This window comes from Merops nubicus, unplaced genomic scaffold (assembly GCF_000691845.1).
Source record: "Merops nubicus isolate BGI_N331 unplaced genomic scaffold, ASM69184v1 scaffold27230, whole genome shotgun sequence".
NCBI classification, from domain to species: domain Eukaryota; kingdom Metazoa; phylum Chordata; class Aves; order Coraciiformes; family Meropidae; genus Merops; species Merops nubicus.
Window position 1 is genome coordinate 3,808 of NW_008582607.1, and position 11,055 is coordinate 14,862.

General features: G+C 56.8%; 1 protein-coding gene across 1 annotated transcript in view; it reads left to right on the forward strand.

The window, feature by feature from the left end:
- IPO13 (importin 13) overlaps positions 1–10,968 on the forward strand; it is a gene marked incomplete at its 3' end in the record, with an annotated part of 14,769 nt that extends 3,801 nt beyond the window's left edge. The window contains exons 7-15 of the mRNA XM_008938196.1: positions 1–23; positions 777–911; positions 1,144–1,287; positions 1,703–1,783; positions 2,394–2,531; positions 2,626–2,722; positions 4,583–4,635; positions 10,764–10,830; positions 10,910–10,968. Of these exons, the coding sequence (XP_008936444.1) occupies positions 1–23; positions 777–911; positions 1,144–1,287; positions 1,703–1,783; positions 2,394–2,531; positions 2,626–2,722; positions 4,583–4,635; positions 10,764–10,830; positions 10,910–10,968 (797 nt within the window). The remainder of the gene's footprint in view (positions 24–776; positions 912–1,143; positions 1,288–1,702; positions 1,784–2,393; positions 2,532–2,625; positions 2,723–4,582; positions 4,636–10,763; positions 10,831–10,909) is intronic.
- Between the last annotated feature and the right edge of the window lie 87 nt (positions 10,969–11,055).

Sequence of the window (11,055 nt, forward strand, 5' to 3'; positions counted from 1 at the left end):
TGTTGATGAAGCAGATTCACAAGGTAAGAGGGGCTGGCGCCCACCTCTGGCTAGTTCTGCTTGCCCCCCTCTGTCCCCTGTACCCCTTAGCTGCCCTCAGCTGAAGACACAAGGGGTGGTGTCATGAGCTGGGCTATCCCTGGAGGACAGCTCAGTGCTGTGGGCATCATGAGCAGGGCCAGGAGTACCCGCTGGCTGTCAGGCTTCCGCCACATGAGGGCTGGGGGTCACACTGAGGGATATGTCCTCACAGAGAGGGAAGCCCCCAGGGAGGCTTAACTTGAGCAGTTCTCAGTCCCTCCAGGCTTAAGGATGCTGAGACAGGAGGGATGTCTTCAAAAGGAAAAAGAAGGGAGCCAAGTGTGGCAGCAGAGCCCCGGCTGTGCCCACAGCCAGGGCAGGGTGGGACAGTTGACGGCACAGGGTCCGAGACAGGCGCGGCAAAGGACGGTGTGCCGCGGCAGGAGTGAGGCCAGCGTGGAGATCTCTAGGCACCAGCTGGTCTTCCCCTGGTGGGTTGCTGTGAAGAGGCCAGGTGTGCTGGTGGCAGAGTGCCTGTTCCCTGGGTCCTGCTGTGCTGGTAGGGAGCTGCTCCCCTCTCTTTGCGGTGGGCTGCACCTGGAGTGACCCACACAGAGCAGCTCAGGAGCTGCAGCACAGCAGGGTCCTGGCTTTGCTGGCTGGGCCCCTGGCAGCTGTCTTTGCTGGTGTGTGTGGGGTAGGGCTGCAGGCTGGGCAGTAACCTGCCCCGTTGTGTCTCCTCTCCTCTGTCCTAGACGAGCCAGTGCATGTGGCTGATGCAGGCCCTTGGTTTCCTGCTCTCTGCACTGCAAGTGGAGGAGATCTTGAAGAACTTGCACTCCCTGATCACCCCTTACATCCAGCAGCTGGAAAAGCTGGCTGACGAAACGGTGAGTGCCTGTGTGCTGCCTCCATCCAGAACTGGTTTCTCCTGCTGGCTGTAGCCCTGGGGCTGCTGTGTGGAAGCAGCGCTCCTGAACGTGGTCTCAAGAAACAGCACAGTGCAGGGAACCCCTCTCTGGCACTTTGCCTCTTCAGTCCTGGTTACCTAGGATCCCCAAGGCATGACTGTGATTGAGCAATGCAGTCTGTGTCATGCTTTGGCTTTATTTTTCCTGGCAGCCCAATCCCTCCAACAAGCTGGCCATCATCCACATCCTGGGCCTGCTCTCCAATCTCTTCACCACTCTAGACATCAGTCACCACGATGATGACCATGAAAGCACCGAGGTCAAGAAAATGCCAGTGCAGCAAGGACCCAACCCAGTGAGTAGAGCAGTAGCTTGGTGCTCTTTGCCACAGCCTGACCAAAGCCTCTCCATTCTCTGCTGGTGCCAGGAGGGTGGGGTTGTGGGAAGTGCAGTGTGTACCGTGAAGAGAGTACTGCTGGTACGTTCTAGCTAAAACAACTCCTTCAGCTCATCCCACTGCTCCTGAGGTGGGCAGAGCTGACCTGCGGGATCCCTCTTGGCTGGGTGCTGTTCTAGAGGACAGCCTGGGTGCCACCTGCCAGCTGTGAGCTGTGCCAGGCTGCTTCAGCAGGGAAGAAAGCTGCCCAGCTTTGGAGATTGGAGGGGGCAGTGGTCCTTGAAGATTTGAGTCCAGGCCATGCTTAGTCTTGAGTCTCCCCTCTCCCATGCTGTGGGGGCTAGTTCTCTTCAGTGCCTCTCTTTCTTTCCAGGTGGTGGTGGTTCTGCAGCAAGTCTTCCAGCTCATACAGAAGGTTCTCAGCAAGTGGCTGAATGATGCCCAGGTGGTGGAGGTAACCAGGCTCCTCCTGTATACTGCTTTGCAGCTCTGCCTGTCCTTGCTGACCTGAGCTGAGGACAGCAAAGGACAGAGTCTGGGTGATGTCTTGTAAGAGGGATGTCTTGCTGGGTTGTCTGGACCAGTGCTGCTTGCTGTCACCAGCAGCCATTTTTGTCTGTCTTGTGCCCCATCAGTTCTGCTCCTCTCCAGTTACAGAGGCCCTGCCATGAGCAGAGAGAGGGGAGGTGGAAGTCTACCAAACCTGTGTTCTGTAAGAGGATAGCTCTGCTCTGATCTGGACTTGTGTCTTCTGGTGTTTCTCCAGTTTGCTCAGTCCAGAGCTTTGCCCATCTGCTACATCCCCCTGGCCACTTCCCCCTGGCCCTCGGGGAGACTTCCTGCTGCAGTGGGAAGGATGTTTCATGGTCACTGGGAGCATCCTGTGCTGCAGGGCAGGGCACCAGTACCAGAGCAGGTCTGGTACTGGTGCCAGAGCCCTCTGTCTGGCTGGTCCCTGTCCCCATTGCCAGCTCTTCCCTCCCTTGGGACCCATCCATCAAGCCCTGCTCCCCAGGACAGGTCTCCTGATGCCAGTTGCTCACGCAATCCCTCTTCTCCCACAGTCTGTCTGTGCCATCTTTGAGAAGTCTGTGAAGACCCTCCTGGATGATTTTGCCCCCATGGTACCTCAGCTGTGCGAGATGCTGGGGCAGATGTACAGCACCATCCCCCAGGCTTCCGCCATCGACCTCACCCGGCAGGTACGGAGCTGTGCTCGGGGTGGGAGCTGCTGCTACCTGAGGGGGCTGGGGGCATGCAGGGCCAGCAGCAGCTTCAGTCCTCTCTCTCTTGCAGCTGGTTCACATCTTCGCCCACGAGCCTGCCCACTTCCCTCCCATCAAGGCTCTCTTCTTGCTCGTTACCTCAGTCACGCTGACCCTCTTCCAGCAAGGTACGTGCGATTAACCCTCCTTCATGCTGGAGCTGTTGTCAGGCTGTTGCATGCACGGAGTCTGGAGGCGTCTTACGGGAATGGCTGTTTTCACTCCTAGCTAAGCTAATGGGGCCATCTCTGTTTCTTGGATTCATCCTAACCCTTGGAAGGTGGGTACCTTCCCTGCAGGGCAACAGAAGCAGGAAACCCCCGGGCAAGACTCTGTACTGGTGTGACAGCTGCACTTCTGCAGCAGTGCTGGGCATCGCGTGCTGCAAGGTTCGAGATGGAGCTCCAGCCCTGCTTGGCAAGGAGGCTGTGCTCCCCGGGAGATCCTCTGGGGGCCATGCTGCTTATAGTGGCCAGCAATGAAGCCCTTGCACGAGCAGGAGGATTAGTGTGTGTGAACATCTGGGAAATGACCTTTCCAGAGGCACAGCTGACCACCGAGCCACTGCTGTGATGCTGAGGATGCTGGCAACCTCCCCTCTTCGCCTTGCTGCCCACCCTACAAAAAGCAAATGGGGTTAGGACAGGCCCCTCCCCACCATGGCTGCCTTCAGCCTCTTGGTGACTTGCCCCTTAACAGGGACACATGTACATTGGAGCTGCTGGCTCTGGTCCTTCAGCACCTCTGTATGCGGTCCCCAAGGGGTCTTGTCCTTTGCTCAGAGCTGGGTGCTCTGCAGGGCGATGCTGTCCCCAGTCCAAGGCTCGGGGCACTCTAGAGAGGCGGGGGAGGCACAGTGACCCCTGCTTCGTCATCGTGCCACGATCCGAGCACATCCCACTGTGCTGAGCTGAGCTGTCCCTGGGGTCAGTGGTGAGCAGGCTGGGCTTACCCAGAGATCAGGTCCCTGCTTCTGCCAGCCGGGTGTGGGTGTGTCTGTGCTGAGTCCCCTTTGGCTCAGCGCCCCGGGAGGCGCAGTGCCTCCAGGCAGCAGCGGGCATGGCTGCAGGAGGAAAGGGGAGGGGACAGAGCCTGAGCTGTGCCAACACTTGGACACGAGCTTTGCTCAGGCAAGCGGTCGGCCAGCTCGCTGTGTACTCAGGACCATGCTCCCACCCACCCCGTGGGTCCCCTTCAGTGGGCAGCTGGCCCTGAGCAGGGTGAGCCCTTTCTGCTGAGCCCACGGGCTGCAGGAGAGGGGGAGATGACTGACCCCACAGGGGCCAAGACATGTGTGTGCACAGTCAGATGCCAAGGTAGGGTGAGTGGTGCTGGCATGGAGGTCTCTGGGCACTGAGCTGCTCTCTCCCAGGGGGATTCTGGAGGAGACCTTCAGGAGGAGGGTCCTGGACTCAGGCTCTGGGAGAGCATCTGGGAATGGGGCGGGAGGGTGACTGTGCCAGAGGCTCCTGAGCAGCTAGTGCTGGTGACGAGCATGTGCACGCCTGAGCCCAGCCAGGCCTGTCAAGCGTTTGCTGAGGTGTTGTCGTTCACTTGCAGTTATCTTCCAGGACCACATGGTGCTCTGAAGACACCCGCTCAGTCCCCACAGTGCAAAAGCTCTAACTCTCCTTGTGGAGATGGTGCCCAGCTAGCCCCTGCTCCTCCTCCTCTTCTTCCCCAAGGACACGAAGATCTCCTTGGCTCTGCAGCACCCAGGTGCTAGTTGGAGACCCTGGGGCTTCAGACCCTTTCCTTTGCAGTTTCTTTCTGTTCTTGGGTTCTCCAAGTTTCATGATTTTTTGTATGTTTTGTTTCTTTAACTTGCTTCAAGCTGCTCATGTTACCCATCCCCTTCCCCACACACCCCTCCTTCCCTTACACTCCTGTTTTCACTTGTAAATTCTTTCTGTATCACATAACTATATGATGTTGAGTTGCTGTTTGTATGATTTTTCTCTTAAGTTACATCTTTATTATATTTTTAGGGCCCAGGGATCATCCTGATATTGTTGATTCATTTATGCAACTCCTGGCACAGGTGTGTTTTAGTTTCTTATTCATTCACTTTCTGTTCTATCTCTTTCTCTTTTTAATTCAATTTAAACCTATTTTTAGCTTTCTGTTGACAACGTTTTTTTCCTTTTAGTTGAATATCGAGTTTCTCCATCTGTTTCCGTGGAAGTTGAAAACAAAACATTCTCCTTTAGTTCTGGGTTCACACCATCCCCAGGGCAGTGCCCTCCTCTGCAGGGCAGCCTCCAGCTGCCAACCCCTCTCCTTGCTGAGGCTGGCGCAGGGCGCTTGGGGCTGCTGCTGCGGCCACCCTCAGGTGCCACACAAATTGGAGCACTAAGTGGATGTTTTCCAACCCGTTTACTTGCCCCACAATGGGTCTTCTGGAGCGGGGACAGGCTGAGCTGGCTGCCTTGGCCTCCTGGGCCAGGAGGAAGCCCCTGCCCGGTTTGGCTGCCAGGGGTTTGGCTCTGAGCAGCGTGCTTGTGGTGGTGTCTGGGCCTGCCAGGGTGCCATGCTGCCTCCAGCCTCGTGAGCCTCTCGGGGTGCTGCAGCCTGGGTGTGCTCTCGTGCTGCCAGCTCAGGGGGACACGGGGACGGTTCGTGTTGGCGCAGCGGGGGCCGCAGGCTGGCCGGTGGGGCTGGCACTAGTGGGCAGGCAGGGCCAGTGCTATGCTCTGTGTGTATATACGTCTGCTAGGAGCAGTGGGAGCCTGGAAGCTCCTCAGCCCGCTGTGGCCCAGGAGGGAGAAGCCCTGAAGTCCTCGATGCACCCGGTGCCCTACTGGAGATAGGTCTCCCGGCACCTGCTCAGGGTAGGTTGGTGGTGAGGAGGGGCTGGCAAAGTCATTCTCAATTTCTGTAATGGTAAGACCTCTGACCACATGTTGGCTTGCAGGCTGTTCAGGGACACCTCCCAGGCAGCTGCCAGAGCTGTGGCTGTCCCACCCTTGCTGGCAGCCAGGGAAGGGTGTGTGGCATCTCCGGGTGCTAATCTGATGGCAGCTCGGCCCTCATGTGGTTCTCATGGGACGGAGCGAGCAAGGGGGCTGCACCTCACCCCCGTAAGCAGGGTCTGCTCCTCGTGACACTCAGATCTGCCTGAGATCCATCACATCTCTTACAAGCTGTATCACAGTGTTTTCTCTCTGCTTTTCCTCTTTGAAAGACGTATTATGATCGGGGTTATTGGAAAGTATTTGCAGTTTTGCTGGTGCTGGTTGTGGAACCCACTTTAACATGGGTGAGTGGAGAACTGGTGAATGGGGCCTGTGTGAGGTTCATGGAGATGTTCTCCCTGTCTGCTCAGTGCTGGTGGGACCTTTGCTTATGCACTGTGCCCACTTTGGGACACAACATTTCCTAGATACAGACCAGAGAGCACATAGAAAAGCATGTGGGAAGATGACCGCTTCATATGTGTGGTGGGGAGGAAAGGCTGACGGGAGCCTGAGGAGCTGCATGCATCTTGAGGCGTGTAAAAGTTAATGTCTCAGTCATAGGTAAAAAACCCTTTTCTGCTGTCCTCGAGTAGGACAAACAGTTATAGAAGGAAATCATGGAAAAGGACCTAGGTTAGGCAGTAGGAGGTTTTTCTGAGCACAGAGGAGCACTGGAAGGTCACTTAGGCAGCTGCTGTCGTGTGGAGGGCTTGAAAGGACTCAAAGAGCCTGTTGCTCATGGAGGGCAGGTAGATGTTATCTTGCTGGAGGGGTGGGAGACTAGTTGACCCTGAGAGACTCTTCTAAGGCTGGCTGTTGTTTCTTTGGAACATGCTGAGTTTCTCTCTGGCTTGAGGTCCCTGTCTGTGTTTGGACACGGCAAGTTTGTGCTCTGTTGAAGGGAAGAATGCAATCATGCTGCACTTCTACGGAGAGTGCTGTCAGAGCAAACACCACCCATCATGGCTGCTGGGAAGCTGTTACACGTGGCCTTCATGGGCAGGATCTGCAGGCATGGCTGGGGCAGTGTGCTGGCAGCCAGCCTGGTCCTTGTCAGGCCATGGACATGTCCTTTGGATGTCCTGTTACAGGAGCAGCTCAGAGGATCCTCCTTCCATGGCTGCTCCATCGTGGATCACTGCAAGGGGCGAGCCAACCACTTCCCACAGCCACTCAAGACCTGATGTTTTCCTGGACTTTTTATTCCAGAAGCCCCAAGAGACCAAAGGGTCCCATCCCCATCCTGTCTCCTCACACTTATTTCAAGGTTTCTTCCTTTTCCTTGGCCCATCCCTCTTCCAAGACTGATGATCTGGTGAGGTGCTTTGAAACCTGTGAAGAAATGATCTTACCATCCCTGCTTGGCTTCTTGCTCTCAGGACTTCAAGAGCTGTCTGATGGCAGAGATGGGTCTGTCCTCTTCCATGGGACCATGCTCTGCAGTGATGCTGTTAAGCATTTGTAGATCCAAGGATTAAAGTCAGAGAGAACTGCAGATCTCTTCATATCTGATTTTCTTGTGGTGGGGGCTGTGTTTTCAGCCCAGCCTGCTCCACCTGCAGATCTCTTGGCAAAGTAGTGCTTCTTGTGGAGCAGCAACAAGTCTGGACCCCAGGGTGTGTCAAGGTGGAGACTTTCCCACTTCTCCGACCATCTGCTCCTGTGGTTGATCACCTTGTTGGAAGTAACATCTGTATTTCAAATTTGTCTGGTTTCTCCTTGCGGACAGTGTTTTTGTCCTCTCCCTTTGCCAGCAAGTACTCTCCTACCTTCTGATACCTGCACATCAGCTCGCTGTCACCAGCTCACAGGGAGCCATCTCTCTATATTCATTTGGGCTTGGTTGCAGCCTGTGGGACTGCCCAGTTGGTGTAGCTGATCGTTTTGCCACCATGTTAATTGGCAAAACATTCCTGACCATGGCTGGCTGATCACGAGAGCATGCTGGCCTGGACCAAATGTCATACAGATGCTGGAGACCCTGGAGTTATTGTTACTACTCAAAGCTAAGTATAAAATAATGAGTCTGCTGTAAGGATGCACAGAGTGCTGCTGGCACAACCCTTTGTGTTGAGATGTGTCCCCAGCTGTTCCCCTCCTGCCTCTGTTGCGTGCTGGGAGTGGTGCGGAGCGTCGCTGCTGCTGCTGTGCCCGAGGAGAGTATCCTGCCTGGAGGGCTGCAGGGCTCGGTGCCGCCCGTGCGGCCGGAGTGCCCATGGCCAGGACCGTGGTGGCTGGGGCTTGGCCTGGGTCCGCCTCTCCACACCCAGGCAGGAGGTTCAGGAGTTAGGGAGCTCTCACCTGCTCCCTGGCCAGCAGGTGTCACTCCTGTGCATGCTCCCGGTTGCAGGTAGGACCTTTTGGGGCTCCCCAGCCTGCCTTCCCACCGGCGGCTGCAGGCACATGCACCCATCCTGGCAGGGCTCCATGCCAGCACAGACCTTGGGAGCACTGTGGTGACCTCCCCTGATCAGGAGCCCGGGGCAGACTGGGCAAGCATGGCCCTGCCAGGCAGAAGACGCAGGACTGACCTGTGATGGCCCAGCCACCGCCAACCCCCACCTCCCTCCCTCCCCAGGAGGGCTGGTCCAGGCTGCACTCTGCAATCCTTGAGCTCACCACACCTGCTCCAGCCAGAGTCATAGAGCCCCGTGGAGGACAGGGGCTCGGCATCCCCTCTCCCCAGATCCCTGGCCCTGGTGCCTGGCCATGATCATGGGCCTTTTCCAAAGCTGGAGGCTCTGCTCTGACAGGTGTGTGGTCTGGGAAGAAGTGGGGGCACCAGACACAGGGGCTTGAGCCGTGTGTTTTGGAGAGCTACAGGAACTGGCTTGTATGGCCCCCACATTGTTCCCTGTCTGCTGGAGGAGTGAGGTTCAGTGTCTGTTCCCTGCCTGCCTGCCTCTGAAGAGCTGGGTACAGAAGAGCCAGCTCTGAAGATCTGTCTGGGGGGCCTCCAGCTGCTGTGGAGAGGAACCCAGTATCCTTCCTGTACCAGCCTGCAGGACAGCCCTCTCCAGAGAGCCAATGCCTACCTCTGCAGTGGCTGCTGCAGCAGAGGATGTGGGGGACATTTGAAAGCATTTAGAGACCTGTCCCCATCCCAGAACATGTTTGGCTGAGCAGACCGGCTCAGGCAGGAGACAGGACAGACTGGCAGTAAGAAGCCCCAGAGCTGGAGCAGGGTTCCAAGTGCTGGGAAAGAGCAGCTGGTTCTGCTTGCTAATGGGTGAAGCTCCACAGGGCTGCATCTCATGGCAGTAAAAGGCATCTCTGTCTGTAATAGACATGTACATGTGCCCAGGTTGGGCTTGTACTCCATGCTCCCTTGGTGGAAGTGTCCTATGAGAAGGAACCCTCCCAATATTGGCATGCTTTCCTCCATGGCATGGACAGAGTGAGGAGCAGCAAGTCTGCAGGAGAGCTTGGGAGGCTCTGCCAGCCACAGAGGGGTCAGGTTTTGCTAGGAGAGGCATCCTGCAGGTAGGTGGCAATCTGAGCATGCTGGAAGACTCTTGTACCAACTGAATGGTCTTGCAGTGCACAGGACTTGGATTAAAACCAGCCCCTTGGACAGGCAGCATAGAGGAACCTACAGTTGGGTGGTATCAGGGGAGCCAGCTGCCCTTGAGCAGCATGCTGCTAGGGGAGGGGCTTGTGGTCACTGCTCCAGAGCCTGCACCAGGGGCCCAAGCGGGTGTCATCTCCTACAGCTAAAGCTACAACATCTCTTGCAAGTGTTCGTCCAGTGTGGGGCAGCTATGATGAGTGGATGTGTTTCTAAACCATTGCCCAGCCACTAGCTAGCCTTCTGACGTGGGTGCTGGCATGTCAGGAGGGATGGTGCACAGGCTGCACGCACATGCACAGGTAAAATGGAGACCATGATTGCCCCTGTGGAGGTCTACACTTGTATCTAGCAGGGAAGCAGAAGTCCCTGCAGTTGTGCCATCTCTGCCTGGTACAGCGATGACTTCTATGCCCAAACCTGAGTCCTGTCTTGCAGCGTGTCATACAAAGGGTCAGAAAGGTGGTGGGGTAACACTGAAACCTGCCTCTCGGCTTCTTGGTCTCCACCATGTTCTCTGCACTGGGCAGATGGCCATGGGCTTTCCATGGAGAAGAAGGGGTGGGAAATAAGTTTGTTTTGCACCAGGTAGAGACTGTGGCTATGGGGGGATGGCCATGCATCCTGGGTGCTGCTGGCTCAGAGTTGTCCCTGCTTTCACCCTCAGGAGCAGGCTCAGAGGGCAGCAGTGGCCCTGCACACAGCTCTGCTGAGGGCTGCCTGCCCTGGTGGCCTGCTCTCTGAGCTGCAGGCTCAGAGCCCAGCCACTCCACTGCTGTGTTGCAGTGACAGTGGGGCAGGAGGCTTGGCTGTCATTCCTAGTGCTGGGACCCAGCAGTGGGCACAGTGACATGGTGGTCAGGGCGTGGACATGGCTGCCTTAGCAGGGCTCACTGTGGCAGGGCAGAAACCCTTCCGTTGGAGTGGGAGCTCAAACATTTCTGTCCAGTAACTGCCCAGTGCCAGCACAAGGGGGACCAAGCCACTGCACGCAGTGCTATAGCTCAGGGTGTCCCCAGAAGCAGTGTCTGACCCCCACAGAGGCTGGTGGGATTGCCATGTGGCAGAAAAAATCCCAAAGCCTTTCTGTTCTCAGACTCGCTGCTCAGGAACTGCCAAAGAGTGTTGGTATCTCGTTGTCAGCTGTGCCTGAGAGCCAAAGCAGAGTGAACTGCTGGGCCAGTGTTGGGTCACCGCTTGAAGCAGTTGCTCTGACTGCAAGGACACCAGCATCTTGAAGAGAGAAGCAAAGCACAGAGGTGGCTGGGCTCTGCTGGTCTCCGCATAGCTGCCCTTATCCTGGGAGCACTGCTGCTGTCTGGCCTGCTCTAGTGGGACAGGAGCTTTTTGTCCCATCTCTGCATCCAGACCATTTGTGTGTACACTGCCGTGGCCTCTACCTGCGGGTCCTGAGGTCGGTGGTTCCTGGCCATAGCTGCCAGCTGCCTGGCTGCTTGAATGACATTTTCTTGGGGGGGAAAAGTGATGGTTTCCTGCTGTACTGTGTGAGCCTGCCGTTTATCGTGGCTGTGCCCAGGTAAGTGTGCGTCCAGGCAGAGGCTGTCTGGTGCACCAGGTTCCTCGGAGGCTTCGTGGCTGCCTCTGCAGCGCCGGGTTTATGCTGCCTGTCTGTGTGCCTTGCAGGCTCTGAAAAGGAAGCCAGACCTCTTCCTGTGTAGCAACCTGGATGTCAAAGCAGTGTTTCAGTGCGGTGAGTACCACGGGCACGGGCTGATCTGGGGTGGCGTGCGGTGTGTCTGGCTGCTAACCTGGGCCGTGTCTGCCCGCAGGTGTCCTTTCGCTCAAGTTCCCCGAGGCCCCAACAGTCAAAGCATCCTGCGGCTTTTTTGTGAGTACTGTGGCGCCGTGCAGGGGTGTCTGCGCGTCCCCGAGAGGCGGGTGGGAGCGGGGCCGCGGGCTGGGCACGGGCACTGCG